Below are 19,363 nucleotides of genomic sequence, written 5' to 3' on the forward strand. Positions count from 1 at the left end.
GGCTGTCTAGTTCTACATTTCAACCTTTTAGCCATGATGCTGTAGGGTTGTTGGTTTTATGATGATGGATTCCACTGATCACATCTTTGCTCTGTTGGTGTATGTCTTAGACCAGACCCATTTACTTCTTCCGTCCTCTTTTTTTTTTTTAACTGTGGCAAAATATACATAACATTTAGCCATTTTTGAGTGTACAGTTCCATGTCCTTAAATACATTCATGTTGTTCAGCCATCACTACTGTCCATCTGCCCAAGACGCTTCATCTTCCCGAGCTGAAACTCTGTCCCCATTAAACACTGACTCCCCGCCCCCTCCTCCAGCCCTCGACAGCCCCTGTGCTACTTTCTCTTTCCGGCTTGACTGCTGCAGGACCTCACAGAGTGGAATCAGCTTTCATCTTCTGCGTCTAGCTTATACACTCAGCCCCATGTCCTCTGGGCCCATCCTGTTGTAACATGTATCAGAACGATCTTCCTTTTCAAGGCTAAGTAATAGTTCTTTGTGTGCCACATTCTGCTTGTCAGTTCATCATCCCTGGGCACCTTTTGGGCTACTGTGAATAGTGCTGCTGTGGGAAAAGGTGCTGAAATTCAACGTATTTTCCAAAAACTTATACTTACATCAGGCAGCACCTGAGCATGGAACAGAGAGACCTGTGTGAGTGCCAGGCGGGTTTGCTGCTGAAGGGACACCAAAGGATGCTTGGTCTCAGTGGGGCTCTGCATGCTTTGGAGGGGTCCTTCAGGTCAGAAGCCAGGGGCCACCATCCAGGATGAGGGCTGGCAGGTGGTCACCCTGTATGCGGACCCCACAATTCTAGCATCTCTGCCTAGCCACCTTCTTAGCCCGTGGCTGTAAAGGAGGAGGCAGCAGAACAGGGACAGTTCAAGCCACCTCTGCAGCTACAGTTCTGGGCTGGGGACTGCCACAGAGCCAGCAGCCACTGGGAGAGAGGCGGGGCTTACAGTTCCCACGGTGACCCCTTGGCTGGATGCAGGTGGACACCCCAGCTGCACAGGACCAGCTGGAGAGCATCATGAGAGTGACCGCGCAGCAAGCTAGAAGAAGCAGAGACCCTGAGGAGGGGATCTGGGGAATCCAGAGGGGGAGTCGGGGGGTCCTGGAATGGAAACGCAGCAGGTGTCCCTCCCACCTCCCCATGTGACTCTCTAGCCCCTGACACCGCATGGGCATCCAGAGCAGGCGGCTTGGGCTGTTCGGCCAGGCCAGTGTGGCATCCGGGTACCCGGGTTCATATCTGGGAGAGAAGCAGCCTCACCTCTGCTGTTTTACTGTCCCTCTTGCAGATGAAGGCCTGTGGGACATGTTTGTGAAGGACATTCCCCGGAGTGCCACGTCCTACACCGTCAGCCTGGACAAGCTCCGGCAAGGAGTGACCTATGAGTTCCGGGTGGTGGCTGTGAACAAGGCTGGCTATGGGGAGCCCAGCAGTCCCTCCACGGCAGTATCAGGTGGGGACCCCTTCCAGGGAGCCAGAGGGAAAGGAGGAGGAATTGGAACCCCATGTCCATTGATGACAGGAAGAGGGCAGGCCTGAGCTCCTGGTGGCACCCCACAACCGTGTGGCAAAGGTCTATTTGGTCCGTCCATGAAAAACTGATGCGGGTCCCTTCCCACAGCTGATGGCTGGCTCTGCCTTCCCTGGGACGTGGGCCTCAGCCTCCTCCATGAGGGCATGAGGGAGCATTTCTCTGAGATTCCACTGTGTCCAAATGCTGGCCACGGCTGCCCCCTGGCCCACAGTCGGCTAGTGATATCCTTCAGAGAAGCCAGCCTCTGTCAACATGGGGCCTCATCACATCAGGACCCCCGCCATGCCCACAGGGATCCTGCCTGCTGTGAGAACCCCCTGGACCCCTCTTTCCTGCCTGTGCTGGAGTCAGGCACACCCTGGCCGCTCTGGGTGGCCCTCTGGGGAGTTGTTGGACTTCTTATGAGGAGCATTGAATGCACAGCCTGAAAACCTGCTTATAGCTTTTGGATTCAAAATACTATAATTTCCTAAGAAACCCCGTGGTGTCATGTTATCCAGACTCAAGTCCCCTTTATTCCCAGTGTGCACAGCCTTCATTCTCCCGAGAGGTAGTTCATGGGAGGTAGACGTGTGGTCTGTGGATGTGGGCAGCTGAGGCAGACCCTGGGCTCTGCCTGTGAGAGGCTCCCTACTTGAGGGCTCTGGAGGCCTGGACCTACTCCCCTGGAGGGGCTGCTGGAGGGCACCAAGTGGGGCCCTGGGGCCAGCCAGCCCCCCAAGAAGCCAGTTCCCATTTTCCTGATCTTAGCAAACAGTGACACCAAGGAAAGAGGGGTTTCCTTTTCCAAAGCAGATTTTACACAAAACCTTTTCTATTCATTTCTCAAAAACAAATCTAAAACTGGAGCTGGTAGTCCAGCTCAGTTTTCCTGAAGGCAATAAATAAATAAAACACAGGGCCAGCCCTTAGGGACGTAGTCCAGCAAAGGCGGCCAAGCTGTAGACAGACAGACAGACACGCCTAGTGAGACCCTGTGAGGAAAGGTGAGTGCAGGTGTGGGTGAATCCTGAGCTGGGCAGGAGCAGGCTCAAATCTGGAGCTAATGGGGAGCCCCTGAGAATTTGGGGGGACAACTCATTTCCATCTTGGGCAGATCTCTCTGGTGGCAATATAAAGAGTGGATCTGGGACACAGTTGCCTCCGTGCTGGGGAGAGACGGTGAGGAACATGTGGGGTAGGGAGGTGGGCTGGTGGGAAAGAAGCCTCACCCATGAAGGGAAGCAGGGCCTCACCTTAACCCAACTTTTTTTTTTTTGTGCTAGGGATTGAACCCAGAGGTACTTTACTTCTGAGCTACATTCCCAGTTCTTTGTATTTTTTATTTTAAGGCAGGGTCTCAATAAGTTGGTTAGGGCCTCACTAAATTGCTGATGCCAGCCTTGAACTTGCAATCCTCCTGCCTCAGCCTCCTGAGCTGCTGGGATTGCAGGTGTGTACACTGCACCCAGCTAAGCCAACATTTTTAAGCAGGTGCCATTAAGAGGAGAGGCATGATGGTAGTTTTGATGGGCAAGGCAAGGACAGAGGTGTCTCAGGTGGGAGGAGCTCTGAGCCTGACTCCCTCACAGAAAAGGCAGAAAATTGCAGCAGCTTAGGTCCCAAAGCCTGCTGTTGAGGGAGAGGTGCCTGCTGCCTGAGCGGGTCCCACAGGGAAGGGGTCAGTAGCCCACACCAGACAGTGGTCATGTCTTGTCTGTGATTCACATCATCTACAATGTCCTTCTCGCCTGGTTCTGGCAGGACCGCTGCATCCGAGGTTTCCATCACTGTCACTGCATGTTTGTGTCTTCCCCACAGCTAAAGTGGAAGCCCCGTTCTATGAGGAGTGGTGGTTCCTGCTGGTGATGGCTCTCTCCAGCCTGATCATCGTCCTACTGGTAGTGTTTGCCCTGGTGCTGCACGGACAGAGCAAGAAGTACAAGAACTGTGGCGCAGGTGCGATGTCCCCTCCATCTTCCCCACCCCCAACGTCCCCAGTGCCCTTGAGCCAGGGGGTGACCTCGGGTCTCCTCCTCCGGACCTGCCGTGCCACTGTCCACCTTTCCACAGCATTGGGGCTGTTGTGGACGAGGCAGATGCTGTGGGTCTGCTTTCTGGAGGCAGCAAGTTGAGGCAGGCAATAGCTCCGGACCTGGCCTCCTGCAGATCAGCCATGTGCCTTGGACGTGGTGATGGGGGCATTTGGCTCTCACTTGGTTCCCAGGGTCACAGTTCCCTCCTCTGGAACGTTGCTCAAATGCTCTGTGTTTTTAAATGTTTAGAGAGGATGTTCATCAGATGGGTGTTGTAGAGTCCACTATGAAGAGAACAATGAACTGGACATCTCGGCTCTTTGGGGTGTCTTGTGGCTGTTACGGAAACGTTCCCCTGGAATAGCCTTCTCCTGGACTTGAGCTTGGGCCTTGTCTTATGTCCCTTGGTCCTCCTTTGAGCCCTCCAAGGGCAATTTCACTGTGACGCCCCCAGCATGTGCTCCCTGCTGGTGCAGGGCATGCACTTTATCAGAGAAGCCAACAAACCGACACAGTAGGCCAGGCCCAGAGGACACTCTGGGTGGCCCCATTCCTGTGGGGGTGGGAGCATTGGGAAGAGTGCACGTCCTCCAGGGCTTCTCTGTGCAGAGGTGCAGACAGGAGAGTGCAGAGGACACTCCTCACAGAGGGTGTTCACACAATGAGAAGACCGCACACCAAACGCTGAAGACTGGGGCACTTTGTGTGTATACTCTCCTCAGTTTTAAAAAGTTCTCATAATTACTAGTGAGGCCGCTTCTTTGCATCACCAGAAAATGGCTGAGCTTGGTGCCTGTTCCTGTCCCAGCCAGCGTCCTCCACACTGTGGCTGAGCCCGAGGAGCTGCGGGCCTCTGACACTCAGACTCCAGCTGGACTGGGCCTCTTTCTAAGCCCAGCTCTGTCACTGGAGGTTTCCCATCAGCGGTCCTTCTAGAAGTCCCTGATGAGGTGCTCTTAAAAATAGCCCAACCCGCAGGCCCCTGGGCTGAGGAGCAGGGCCCAGAACATCCTTATCCAGCCATCTGCAGTGTCCATCCTGACTCTGAAGGGGTTAATAGAACTGGGCACCTAGAACATCTTACCATTTGCTTTGGTAAAGTTAAGCAATTCATCCCTCAAAGAAAGGATTTATTTTTTTCTGTATAAATTCACTTCTAACAAGTGTCTGTAAATCAGATTTTATTCCTATGGGATTTACAATGTATGAATGGCATGTCATTTTACTGAGTTAATGCTATTACAGAATCCTATGTGTGGTGCATAGAAAATCTCCCTGCTTTTCACCCTCCTTCTCCATCTGGAAAGCAGACTTAAAAAGACAGATCTGACCTGCAGCTTCTGATACCCAGCCTCACCCTGGAGTATTAATTTAACATCATAATTGAAGCCGAGGAAAAAAGACAAGCTTGTCTCCAGGCCTGTCTACCCTCCCTGCCCAGGAGACATGCAGAACCTAAGCCAAGCCCGCCGGGTGTCACTCACGCTCCTGCCTGTGGGCACTCCCCAAGATGCCACCCTCGGCTGTGTTCCTTTCTGATTCTGGTCCTCTCCTGCCCCCCACCCCAACCCAAATCTCCACTCACGGGCAAGTTTGTCTCCATGTGCTGCTCTGCACTTGTCCGTTTCTCTGTGGCTCACAGAGCAGCACGACAGGTAGAGGATGCCAGGGGCCCGGTGGAGAGGAGCCTGCCAGGGTTAGCACGTAGCTGCCATGCCCTGGTTTGCACACGGGCTCCACCCTAGGGCCAGCAGGGTGGTGGGGGGACAGAACAGATGAAGTCTGTGCCTCAGTGCAGTGAGGGAAGGCAGAAGGCGATCTAAGGAACAAGCAAAGTCCCCCGGGCAGGCTAGCATGGGATGGGGTCTGTAGGGATGCAGGTGTGGGGGGAGGAGGGTGCTCTGGGGACTGGGGAGGGAGCCAGCTGGTTTCACGACATCTGTCTCAGTCCGTTTTCTGTTGTTTATTACACTATACCACAGACTGGGCGAGTTATAAAGAAGAGAGGTTCACTTTGGCTCAGGGTTCTGGTCCAAGGTCCAGAGACACATCTGGTGACAACTGCCTTCTTGGCAGAGTCCCAAGGTGGTACAGGGCGTCACATAGTGTGAGACAGGGAGCACACAAGAGACCCGGGGAACCTGACTTTCAGAGCACACTCACTCTCAGATAACTCATTAATCCATCCATCAGATGAATGGATTAATCCACTCATAAGGACAGACTTAATTCCTTCTTAGAGGTCCCACCTGGCCCCACCTCTTAATATCCCATAATGGGGATTAAATTTCATCAAGAGGCTCAGGGGACAAATTATATTCAAACCACGGAAACATTTGCCCCCATCTGGAGGAAGGGGTGAGCAGGCCAGAGGAGGCTGGGGAAGGGACTTCCAGCCCGAGCATTCAGGAGAGCGCGAAGGGGTGAGCCTGTGTAGGATCAGGGCCTCGGGGCTGGGGCAGTGATGAAGGGGACAGGCACAGAACAGGCCAAGTTCATGACAGGCATGAGGACCGGGGCTCCCATGGCCAATGAGAAGGGAGGCCATGTGGTTTGGTTTCCTTCACCCGCATTCATTTCATCTGCTAATATGTTCTGGTGTGTATTAGTAAATTTACTTTTTAAAAAGTATACCGTTGGTTAGCTGATTCAGTGACACACCGCCAGCACTGCTATCCATCTGGGAGCATTTTTCTTACTTAATTAAAAAAATCCTGTGCCCTTTCTTTGGCTACCATACCCATATACATTTCCCTTTAACTTCCTGTTTTTTTATATGACTGTGCATTTTTTATTTTGAAATTTATTAAGTATTTAACTTCCCTGACTTTAATAAGTTTATGCATTCCAAGCACATTTTCATAAAATATTGGCCAGTAAACTGGTATTTTGGCATCAGGCAAAATAAACACTGAAATGCTAATATTGTCATTTTGCTGCAGCACAGCATTTGATACATAGTGATGCTCCCCAGCTCAGCAGTACCTGCCTCCAGAGCTAAAGCAGTGTGGCTCTGGCTTCTACATCTAGCAGGACCGCAGGCACTCCTGACCTTGACTGTGTGGCTTAGTATGGTGGCCATGGTCGGCAGGCTAGTAAAGCTGTGCTCACTTTCCTTGTGGGGCTTTAGGTAAGAGCATCTCCAACATGGAGGAATCTGTGACCCTGGATAATGGAGGATTTGCTGCCCTGGAGCTCAACAGTCGCCACCTCAATGTCAAGAGCACCTTCTCCAAGAAAAATGGGACCAGGTAAGGAGGCAACAGGTAGGCCTGGGTCAGCCAGGGCTGGGTGCTGGTCCAGGGCATGCCCACAGATTCCCACTGAGTCCCCCTGTGCTGATCCAGAAAGCTGAGCATAACCCCCCAACAGGCATGATTCCAAGACCCCAAGGCACACTGGCTCTGGCAGGGGTAGGGTTGCAGAGGGTGAGAGAAGTTTCCAGTGCATTTTCAGGGAAATGAAAAAGGGGTGGGACCTCAGGTGTGGAGGCCCAAGACCTAGGACACCTGAAAGTTACCAGGTTAGCCTTCACCATCATTTAGTGGCAAACTTGGGTCGGGAGTTCCTAGTTCAGGGGAGTCACACGGGCTGCAGCAGGCTCATGCATGTCCTAGAGGGGAAGTGGTTGCTTTTGTCATTTGATGGATTCCACATTTTCCTGCAATGCAAATGGCCATTTCAGATGTGTGTGGGAAAACAGCAAGAGTGACCTCCCACCATGACCTCTTCCCTCTATCCTTTTCCCAGTTTCAGCAGGAAGTAAGTTCCCCAGAGATGAGCAGGATAACCTTGACCTGCTTGACTTGCAGAGCCTGGTCTTCTGGTCTTGAGAGTCTGGTAGAAAAAACAAGATACCTGGGGATGCCCTCCTGGAGCAGACTGGCAGGGGTCTTACCCATGCCCGGCAGCATGAGGGGCCTCTTCTTTCTGGGCCTGGCTCCACGGGGATTTGCTTTTATTGCAAAAACATTACATACCATCAGGCAGAGTAAAGGTCTCTATTTCCCTTCACACAGCTGTTTTTCCCTTCTGCAAAGCTCTTGTAGCAAGCATTGCCTACAGGTAGCCTCAGTGGTTCCTGTCCTCTGCCTGTTTGGGACACTCAAATCGCTAGAAGGGTGCTGAGGTCAGAGATAACAGAGGCCCTCAGCTTTTGGAGGAGGCAGGCAGACAGTGGGTCTCCCACCTGCCATTGGCTCTTGGCCAGCACCCTGGAGGCCAGTCCAAGCAGAGCAGGCTGCCAGCCACCATGTTGCTCTCTTAGGGCAGGAAGGGGAGTGAGCGGTGACGTCTGGTCACATCTTTCACTCCACTTGTCTACTGAGAGGCAAGCTCACAGAATCGTCACAGAATTATGGAAAAGCAATCACATAATTTCAAGACCAAGAGGGACTCGTCACACAGAATTTTAAAATATTACATGCTCTGCTCCTTTGCTGCAATCTGTCTTCAGGCTCCTAAGAGAGGCTCGTAGCTTTGAAGCACATGGCCCCAGGACAGACAGCAGTCTGGTTTGTTAAGTCCAGAGGCTTCCCCCGAAAAAATCATTTTGTGGTGAAGTGGGAGGGTCTCAACCCACAGAGATATATTTCCCCGAGGGTTCCTGTAACAGAGAGAAGTCAGTCTCGTATTAGAGGAACTAGAGCCTGCAGGTAACTCCAGGGAGGCTGTTGGGATAACTGGATAGCCAGGTCGGAGCTCCCCCGGTTTGTGAGGAAGCCTTGGGCAGAGGGGCACCACTAACCTCCCAGCCAGGAAGTGTCCCAGAAGCTCGGGACTGTGAGGGCCTCTCATGAGCAGACCTGGGTGGGCCCACGGGCCATGGATTTGGGACAGTGATGGGTGGGCCACAGAGCATCACAGAGCATCTCTCTCCAGCATGTGTATGTGGCTATCTCTAAGCTCTAAGGCCACATCTCCAAGGTCACAGTACACCCTGCCTGTCTGGCTGGCCACAAGCTAGCAAGTCCCTGAACAGGCCTGGGGCAGTAGGCTGTGCTCAGCCCTGCTGCATTTAAAGACGGATCGATTTGTGCTCTGAGTTTTCTCCCCAAGTGGTGACTTCTCCATCTGTAGAGAAGTCTGGGCTTTTACTCAGTCACAAGATGATAGTCACCAGGAAGTGAGGGCTGAGGCTGTGTTTGTTTTCTATTGCTGGTGACAAATGTAACTGCTTAAACCAACACTCATTTACTGCCTCGCAGTTTCTGTGGGGGAGGACTTTGGGCCTGGCTCTCCTGGCCCTCTGCTGGGTTCCCAGGGGCCACAATCTTGGTGTAGTCAGGACGGTGTTCTCATCTGTAGCCTGGGCTAGGCAATGTCTTTTCCCCACTCACTCAGACTCTCAGTAGCACACATTCCAACGGGCCCTGTGACCAAGGGCCCTGGCTTCTTCCTGCCATTGGCTGGTGCGAGGCCAGGAAGACTCTCTATTTCCAGTATCATTTAACCTCATGTGGTCCTGAGGGGTGGGAGAGACAGCCCTCACCTTTTCCATATTCCATAACCTGATCCCAGCACAACAGCCCTCTCCTTCCACGTATTACACTGGTTAGAAGCACATCACAGGCCCTGCCCATACTTGAGGAGACGGATGACCCAGGGGGCAGAGATGGGGACCACCTTAGAACTCTGCCCACCACAGAGGACAAATGCCATAGCAACCTTCCCTCCACCCTGACCCAGCCCAGGATGCCAGCTGGGGCTCACTTTCCGGGCACCTCCAGCTTGGCAGGTCAGACCATTCCCCATGGCTTCCGTCCCCTGCTCGCCACAGCACCAAGCACCTGCTCTGTCTTTGCTCCCAGCCACAGTGTCACCCACTTGAGCATCTTCTGGGACAGAACAGCTCACCCTATGCCCCAGGCCCAACACAGTCCCTGGGCTGACAGGCACAGGAAGAGAGGCTGCAGAATCACCAGGTGGCCATAGTGGTGCACAGGCTGTGGCCTGCCTCCCATTCCATGGTCAAGGCCAGCAGCATCTTGGGAGGCCTTGGGGGAGTGTCTTTGCCCAGGGGTAACTTGCCATGTCCACTTTCATCCTAGGTCCCCACCGCGACCAAGCCCTGGTGGCCTGCACTACTCAGATGAGGACATCTGTGACAAGTACAATGGTGCCGTGCTGACAGAGGGCGGGAGCCTCAAGGGGAAGTCAGCAGATGCATCAGAGTCCGAGGTCAGTGCTGCTTCAGGGCAGAGACCACCACTCCCTCCTTTTGTACTAAGCTTCTGCATCCTCGGTGAAGTCCCTCTCCTTCTGTCTCACACCCACCCCTGAGGCAGGCAGAACACAGGACAAAGCCTCACTTTACAGATGAAGAAAGTGCCAGAGCCCAAGTTCAGATGCCCACGCTGTGGCCCATGGGCACCTCCCATACGGCCTGAGCAGAGCAGATGCCTGGACAGATTCTTGGGGGAGCGGGTTCCCTTCTCAGATCCTGGGGTAAGAGATCAGCAAGGCAGGTATCCCCTCCTCCCGTTCCTCGGGGGCTGCCCTGTGGAGCAAAGCAATGTCAGCTGAGCCAGAACACCACCCAACAGGCCCTGTGCTTGGTGTCTGGACACTCTCACAAGCTCCGTCCTAACTAGGCCTGGAGCTTCTTGGCATTGGACCAACCCTGGCAAAGAATGAGGCCCAGCAAGGGTCAGTAACTGCCCAAAGTGGGCTTCAGAGCTGGAGGCCTGCTGCCTTCCATTTGCTTTCAGCATGAGCCTATATTTCCCAGGTTTCCACACATCTTGGTGGTCTCTAGACACGGTGCAGGGGGCTGAGCTGCAGCACTGACAGAAAGTGGAGCCCTTGTTCCTGGCCAGACAGTTGCTTCCTGTTCTTCCCTGGTATTAGCAAATCTCCCCATCCTGCCGGAGAAGTTCCCTCTTCCTGCCTCCTTGTGCAGAACAGTAGTTCTGGACCAGGTGACAGGATGGGTCAGCCCAGACTGGAGACGTGTTCCCGTCCTCACTGAGCACTTGGAACTAGCTGAGCTTCAGCCCCGCCCTGGGCCCTTGGCCCATCTCTGGCCTCCTCCGCTTCTGTCTGGGTACCCAGCACTTCTCGAGAAGAGCCTGTCTCCTGTGTGAGGGCTCCCTGGGGCACAAGGGGACTTCAACCAGGGGGGGCTGCTATGGGGGGTTCTGAGAGGGGCTCCATGTACCCCCAGAGGAGTGCACTGCCTCAATCTCTTAAATTAACCAGCCCAGACAACCAAAGCATCAATTAGAGTCTTGAATGAGTCCTACATGCTTTGTTTCAGGTATGCCAAGCCTGGAGAGGGGTGAAAATCAGGGAGCCATTTGCTGCACATACAGCCTGCCCCACCTCTCAGCATGCCTACTCTAAATCAATATTTAATCTAAAATAAGTCTCACCTTCATTTTGACCTGAATTCAGGCCTTATTGAGCCCCAAGGCTCAATAAAATGGCTTCTTTTAAATGGTTTGTATATGAACCCCATTGAGAGGGCAGCAGGTGGGTGCCGGGGAGGCCTGGCTCGCCTTGACTTTGCATGTTCTGTTTACAAAGGATGCTGGTGTGCATCTGCATCATTGCCTTGGGCTTGGCAAACAGCAAGCAGTGGTACAGATGTCCCAAAAGGTGCATTTGTCTAAATTTGAGAGTCTGTCATGTAAAATCCTACTGAAACTGACCCACTCCACCTCTCCTGCTGAGGACACACAGCTGCTTGTCCCAAAAGCAGCATGTGGGGAAGCAGCAGCACAACCTTTTAGCAGGACTTCCTGGCACCACTAGAAAGGCACACCTGCCGTCACTGCCTCAGTCTGTTCTTAACTCCTGGCCGGACACTCTCTCTAGTATGGCACTGTGTGTGACGTCAGTAGCTACTGCGCTAGCTAACGTATGTTGGCTGTCGCTGTGGAACTGCATATGGTTCACCCGCTCTGGGTGTGCATTGCCCTGAGGGACTGAGCATGGGCTGCGTTTGACCTCCTACAGCTGGTGCTCACACCAGCCCCATGACGGGGGGTGTCCTCCCTGTTTAGATACTAAGGTCATCCAAAGGTAGGAAGTGGAACTGGGTGCTCACAGATCCTTAGTCTCCAGAGCTCAGTCTAACCCTGCCCTTCCATCACCACCCAGCCCAGTGCGGGCAGTGGAGGTGTGTCCTAAAGCAGCCAGAACTGGATTCATGGATTCTGAACTGTTTGTGCATCAAGGTATTCTCCGAATGGGCTCATGGAAGCCTTGGGTCTACTTCTCTCAAATGGGTGGGCTGTTTTGAGATTCAAATTCAGCTGATTTTTATGGAGGATTTCTAAATGCACCCAGGCCCTGAACTAGGCTGCACATCATGCATACGCCACACATGCAAATACATACACACCACATGCACACACACAGTGCTCACATGCATGCCTAAATATATAACCATACCTAAATACATATGTGCACATATACATGCATGCATACCTAAATACATTACATACCTTCACACACACCTAAAATCACATGTGTGCATATACATGCGCATACCTAAATGCACACACATGCACACATATGTGCATGCACATATGCCTACACACATACTTAAATACTCACTGCACCCATGCATGCTAGACAAATACCCCCAGAGGAGCACACAGCCTCAGTATCTTACATTTCCCAGCATAGACAACCAAAGCAGCAATTAGAGTCTTGAATGAGTTTAGGTAGCATACATACCTAAACAGAAACATGAGCATACACATGTGAGCAGGGAGGTGAGTGTGCAGGAAGAGGGAGGGGAAGGAAGAGGGAAGGCATGGGGGAGGGACATGGAATCCACTCTAAATGGAATTCTGCACAGAGGTTGTCATCTCCTTGTAAGCCGGAGGAGGAGCGAGGGCATGAGAGGTCTTGGGATGTTCCCAAGGCACACACTAATGACCTGGGCCCAGCAGTGGGCTCTAAGTTCCGTCTTTCCCACCACATCTGCCATTCAGAACTGAGCTGCTGAGGCACAGTCATGTGGCAGGGGAGGCCAGGGCCCATGAGGGAACTGCCTACTCCCTTGGCAAGACCTGAGAGGGTTTCCGTATGTTCCACAGATACACCTCCGGGTTCCAAATATCTTTTGGGCATGGGCTTCTTCCAGAAGACAATGAAAGGGGTAGCCATTATCCCCATTTATATATAGAATGTTACCTAGGACCTCCCTGAAGCCTTTCATAGGTCACTTGACCTAAGGTCCCCAAGTCCCAGCTAAGAATACTGGGCCTGAACCACTGGGTAGCTAAAACATGCCCTGCATTTTTGTAGAGTCCTTTGCTAAATAATCTTGTTGACCCCACCTTAAACCTTATGAACTTGGGAGATTTGCAGGCACTTAGTATTCAGGAAATCCCAACATAGGGACTGGGACTTAAATCCATTCTTGAAGTGCCAGTTCAGATGGCGAAGTTCACTTTGAACCATGTTTTAAATGACTGGATTGAGACATGATCCACAGGCCGCATGGCTCACCATTCATGCAGCTCACCACTTGAAGAGCACAGTTCAGTGGTCTCGGTGTATTCACAGAGTGGAGCAGCCATTCCCACAAACTCTAACATTGTTATAACCCCCAAAGACATTCTGTTCCATTACCAGCCTCTCCCATACCCCAACCACCAAGATCCTACCTTTCCCCACCTGCCTGCCCCAGACCTTGGCACCACTCACCAATTTTCTGCCTCCTTAGATTTGCCTCTGATGGACAATTCTCTTTTTTTTTTTTTTTTTTTTAATAACTGAAGATATTTAATCTAGAGGAAAAAAAATACTTGGGAAACACATGATAGCTATTGTTAGATACTTAAAAGGGCAACCACAAGGAAGAATGTCTAGATTTACTAATATCAATACCCATGAGTAAATTAATGGACATATTCTCTGACTTGATATGAAGGAAGACTTTTAAAACACGACTATGGAGGAGTGTTCAGGTAGGGTTAAATGACCAATGTTCAGGAGTGTTTCATAAGCAGGAGCAGGTAGGAACTAAGCCACTGTAGGGTGTTTATGGTGTTTTCCAGTTAAAGAGGTACTATGAGCAGCTTCTGTCCAGTAAATTACTGTCACTCCTCTTGGGCTTGAGTGTTGGTTACTCTAAGAGGAATTTGGGGAAGGTAATACATTGGCTTCTCAAATTTAGTCAGACAGAAGCCTTCATGCAGATAATCTTTGTGATTCTCTGAACACCCACTCAACAACTGGTCTCAAAAATACCCAATACTTACTTAGTTTTACCCACTTCACAATATGCTCAATATGAGCAGTTTGATTCCCAAGCCTTGGTCAGGCACGAGTATTTCTTGTGAGCCATAATTCTAGGCTTAAGAGCCTTTGTTGGGGGAGAACCCTCTGCCCACAAGGGACCATGACCATAGAAATCAGTAGAAGGAGAGGGATCTAATGAGTCTTGGGAAGATTTCCTAATACCAATACCCATGAGTATTGGTAAAGGCCTAAAGGTCCCGTCCTGGTACCATCACTGTCTGATGGACATTTCATCTAAATAAATCAGATTGTCTTTTGTGACCAGTTTATTTATTTCAGCATAATGTTTCCATTGAATGGATACACCACATTTTAAAACTAGTTTTATGAAGGTTTGTGACAAGGATCCCCAAGACTACTCCCAAGTCCAGTGATTCGATAGGACTCAAAAGGACTCAGCTGTGCTTATGACTGAGAGATATGACAGAGAGAGGACAGAGCACAGTCAACTGCAGGCAGCCCTGGGGGTGCTGCTTAGAGGACTCAGCTCCTAGGCTCACAAATGTGCCAAAACTCTATCCCTGGATTATAGGATTGGTTCACTGTGCCTACACTGTATCTCAAAGTATGTTCTAATTTTCCTTCTAATTTCTTTTTTGACATGTTGGTTATTTAGGAGCATATTTATTTTATTTTATTTTTTTTTTAAAGAGAGAGTGAGAGAGGAAAGAGAGAGAGAGATAATTTTTTTTTAATATTTATTTTTTAGTTCTCGGCGGACACAACATCTTTGTTGGTATGTGGTGCTGAGGATGGAACCCAGGCCACACACATGCCAGGCGAGCGCGCTACCGCTTGAGCCACATCCCCAGCCCGCATATTTTTTTTAAAGAGAGAGAGAGAGAGGGAGAGAATTTTTAATATTTATTTTTTTAGTTTTTGGTGGACACAACATCTTTATTTTATTTTTATGTGGTGCTGAGGATTGAACCCAGCACCCTGCGCATGCCAGGCGAGCATGCTACCACTTGAGCCACATCCCCAGCCCAATATTTTTAATTTTCTTATATTTTAAATTTTCTACTATTGACTCTTTATTTTTTGGGGGGAGGGGGGTGGGTTACTGGGAATTGAACTCAGGGGCACTTGATTATTAAGCCACATCCCCAGCCTTATTTTGTATTCTATTTAGAGACAGAGTCTCACTGAGTTGCTTAGCGTCTCGATTTTACGGGAGACTGGCTTTGAGCTCATGATCCTCCTGCCTCAGCCTCCCAAGCTGCTAGAATTACAGGTGTGTGTCACCACGCCCAGCTTCTATTGATTATTTCTAATCGTATTTTTAATTCTTTTAAATTTGTTGAATCTTCTTTTACAGTCTAGCATGTAGTCTATGCTGGAGAGTGTTTTGCATTCACTTAGAAGAGTATGTTATTCTACTATATTGGATAGAGAGTTCTGTATGTTTGTTTTAATTGATTTACAGTATTATCTTCTGTTTATTTGATCTTATTTGCCATCTCTTAACGTAGTGAAGTCTCCAACCATAGTTGTTGAATTGCACTTTTATATCCCCAGTTCTATCAATTTTAATTTCATGTATTTTGATGCTCTGATTAGGAACAAATGTTTATAATTGCTTTTATCTTCTCCATGGATTGACCCTTATATTCACATAGAAGTCTCCTCTTTGACTCCAGTAGTATTTTGTCTTAAGGTCTATTTTGTCTATTAGCATAGCTATTTCAATTATCTTTTGGTTACTATATATATAGTATATAATTTTTATTCTTTTATTTTCAACCTATTTGTGTCTTTGAATTCAAAATGTGTCTTTTATAGAAAGTATATATTTGAATCATGTTATTAATTATTATGCCCATCTCTGCCTTTTAATTGGACTTTTTAATCCATCCACATTTAACGTAATGATAACTTAAGTAGAACTTATGTCTGACATTTTAATGTCCTAATTTCTCTATGTTTTTGATCCTACTTTCTTTTTTGTTATGTGGATATTTTCTAATGTGCCACTTTAATTCACTCACTCTTGCTTTTACTACTTTTTAGTTATTTTCATAGTGATTTGCTCCAGAATCATTTTCCACTTCAGATTTATCCTGATATCAGGATAAATACATGTAGAGAACTATGTTCCCCCTCCCCTTTTTATGATATTATTATACATCGTGTGTCCAAGTAAGTTAGAAAATCAAGAATGTGTTTCATAATCAACACTTTACATAGTTACATGTCTTTTAGAGAAGCTGAGAGAAGGAGAGCAAGTGTGTATTTGGAGAGTTTGTCATTCCCACCATTTCTGGTGCTCTTTGGTTCCTCCTATGGATTCAGCCTGTCCGTAGGGGTCAGTTTCCTACTCTGCTGCCTCCTTTGTGTTGCTGTTGTTCTGTGTGTTACATTTCTATAGGTTTATAGGCCCAGTGGTACAATCATACACATACTGTTTTATGCACCACTGCTTTCTAAATCAGAAAAGAGAAGAAATATGTAATTATTCTGTCTTTTATAATTTTCTATGCAATTACCTTTTTTTAAAAATTTTGTATGTCTATGTTTGATTTACTGTCCGGTGTCAGTTGCTTTCCAATGAACAACCCTCCTATAGTACTTCTTGCAAGGCAGTCTGCTAGCAATGAATTTTTCTCAGTTTCCATATATCTGGAAAGTCTTTATTTCACCTTCATTTTTGAAAATAGGTTTGCTGGATGTAGGATTCCTGACTGGCAGTTTTCTTTCAGAATTGTGAGCATATTACCCTATCCTGCTGTCCACCTTATTTTCTGACTGGAAGTCAATTGTAATATTATTTATGTTCCCTTGTATATGAGGAGTCCTTGTTCTTTTGCTAATTTCAAGAGTTTCTTGTTCTTCAAAATTTTGACTACGTGGTGCCTGGGGTAGATCTCTTTGCGTCCATCTTTCTTGGAGCTTACTGAGCTCATTGGATAGGCAGATGCCTTTAGATGAAACTTGGGAAACTTGAAATCATTGTACTTTCAGTGTTTTGTTTCCTTGCCTCTGTCTCCTGTCCTTCTGTGCTCTCTTTACACAGTGCTGGTGTACTTAGCGCTCTCGCATTTAGTGCTCTGTTTGTTTCTATTTTTTTTTTCAGATTGCATAGTCTCCATTTATCTATCTTCAAGTGTTTCTTCTGCTAGCTCAAATCTACTGTTGAGCCCCAATAGTGCATTTTTTTATTTTAGTTATTGTATTATGTTAACTCTGCAGGTTTCCAGTTGGACCCTTTTTTATAATTTCTATCTCTTCATGGATACTTTCTACCTGCTGTGATATGGTCCTCACGTCTTCCCTTGATTCCTTGGACGTAGCTTCCTAGTTCTTTGACCCTCATTGTCACAGACACTCTGGGAGTCTCTGCCTGGTTAGTCCAACCTTGGGCCCCTCCAGGGCTGGGGCTCCCCCTAAGTGTGCCTTGCATCTTCCTGGGGTCTGTAGCAGGTGATTTGGGATGGCATCTTGTGGCAACTCTAAATGCTGATGTCCATCCCTTGAGGACTGTCATTGGCTTATCTCTTGTTAGTCTCCTGGCTGGACCAGCTCAGTGAGGTGCATCCTCTCAGTGTGCATGCTCTGGTGTCACTCCTCAGCGGGGGTGGCTGTGCAGTCTCCCTGGCCACCAAGGATGACATGGTTTTATTTGGGCTCTCCTTGTTCCCTTTTCTCACCTCCCATGAATGTTCTGCAGGGTCCATCTCCACTGGCATCACACCCAATGACTCCCCTCTACTCCCCACTAGTTATGTTATTGTGACAGCATCTTGAAGCATAATCATTCCATACACGGATCCAGTTAATGTCCAGCCCTTTGCAGTGGCCAGAGGATGTCAATATCTGAAGCTGGCTCTGTCTAGAGACCCCTTAGCCCCAGTGTCTCTCTCCCTGTTGAGCTGCTGGCTGGTTTACAGCTTCACTTGTCACCATGGTGGAGTCACCAGCTCTTACGGCCCACCCCAGTCTCCTCTGTCTTCTTCACCCATGCCCTTGGGCAGGCTCCATTCTCTATTCCTATGTGTTATCTCCCCCACACACCGATGACCCCATGTCACTGTACCAGAGCGGGGGTGGGGACAGTGACCCTCTTCTCCCATGACACACCTGCCACACAAGTGGCACTGGTTGAGATGGTCACCCCCTGTTCTAGGCTTGCTCCTTCCCATGTGGAGTTTCTTCCTACAAACAAGTTAGGTGGGGGCAGCTGGGCCCAGTGCTCTCAGTCTGGCACAGCTGGTGCAGACCCTGCAGCCTAAGAGGGAAGGCTGGCAAGGGGACAGAGCCCAGTCTCCTGGCCACACCTGCCTGGAATAGGGCCTCTTGAATGGGTGGCTGGCTTGGGGAGAGAGGAAGTTGAACAAGAGTTGCTGGCAGCTCGCCCACACTCCATCCAGGTTAGACCGAGTTCCTAGACCAGCAGTTCTATCTTCCTAGCCACATCTGCCCTACGTAGTTTCTGTCACACTAAGCCAGGAGCGGGATAAAGGGCGGGGAGCATCTGTGGCTCAAACACCACTGACTATCACTGTCCTTAGAGATATTTAGCAGATTTTCTTGTATGAATCTTTTCCCATTTGCTATCTGCTCAGGTGGTTGTTTATCAAATAAGTTTCGCCAGTTATCATTCCCCTGAGGAGAGGGTCCTCAAGCTCCTCATGTCACGGTTCTGGAAGTATCTTTTGCCGTCATGATTGATCATTCCCACACTCGGAGGGGCCTAGAAAGAAACATGTGCTGAGTGCTGCTGTTTATTTTCCTAATGTAGCGTTGACTTCTGGTCAGGTCCTTTAACTCCAAACAGAAACGGAGCTTTAGATGAGGCCCACAGAGAGACAGGAGGAGTCACAGGAAGTAGGCTGAGGGCTGATCAGCAATATAACCAGCCCCAAAGCTGCGGCCCTCATTTGCATGCAGTACTCTCCACCAAGAGACTGGGGTTTAGATTTCAGGTGGTTATCCTTCCTGCTGGAGGCAGCGTATAGATTCAAACACAATGAACCAAACTCTAGGGATAAAGAGTCATGACACTCTTTGCCTCAGGCTCAAGTCAGTGGCTTCGTGGAGTGTGGACTCAGGTTAAATCCTCAGACAGGGCCCGTATCCCTACTCCCCCTCTTCTCCAGAGCTCAGGGGATGAGGAGTTAGAAACCTCTCTGGTCTCTGCTGGAAGAATTCTGAGAAGCTAATATTTCACTAAGAAAATAACGGTGCCATGCTTTTCTCCCCAGGGCATTTTAAAACCATTTTCAAAAATATTGTCAAAGTGGAAATTCTATGAGCAAGCTCGCAGGTGCACAGGACCAGCCTGGTCACATGACATGCTCTGGGGCTCTTTCTGTTGCTCTGGTTAGAAATGAAAGGATTTGTCACCTTTCCTCACACGACTGCTTGTGAATGTTATCAGAATGGCTGTTGGAATCACATGTGAAAACTGATTTTGAAATCCAAAGAAACCGTTTTCAAAACCCCTCCAGCTCCGGCCAACTTAGACCAGCCTCTTGTACCTGGTGAACTCCCTAAGTGCTTGCCAGAGTAGAACCCCAAAGGCTGAGAAGGTCTC

At 49.3% G+C, this 19,363-nt stretch overlaps 1 protein-coding gene across 2 annotated transcripts in view; it reads left to right on the forward strand.

Annotated features, from left to right (window-relative positions):
- The window catches only part of SDK1 (sidekick cell adhesion molecule 1), a 901,672-nt gene that overhangs the window by 874,438 nt on the left and 7,871 nt on the right, over nucleotides 1–19,363 (forward strand). For both annotated transcript variants that reach the window (XM_081298615.1, XM_081298616.1), the window contains 4 exons: nucleotides 1,310–1,474; nucleotides 3,356–3,493; nucleotides 6,701–6,821; nucleotides 9,621–9,750. In XM_081298615.1, coding sequence (XP_081154741.1) covers nucleotides 1,310–1,474; nucleotides 3,356–3,493; nucleotides 6,701–6,821; nucleotides 9,621–9,750 — 554 coding nt within the window. The remainder of the gene's footprint in view (nucleotides 1–1,309; nucleotides 1,475–3,355; nucleotides 3,494–6,700; nucleotides 6,822–9,620; nucleotides 9,751–19,363) is intronic.

This window comes from Spermophilus citellus (genome assembly GCF_964194105.1).
Source record: "Spermophilus citellus genome assembly, chromosome: 6".
Taxonomy (NCBI): Eukaryota; Metazoa; Chordata; class Mammalia; order Rodentia; family Sciuridae; genus Spermophilus; species Spermophilus citellus.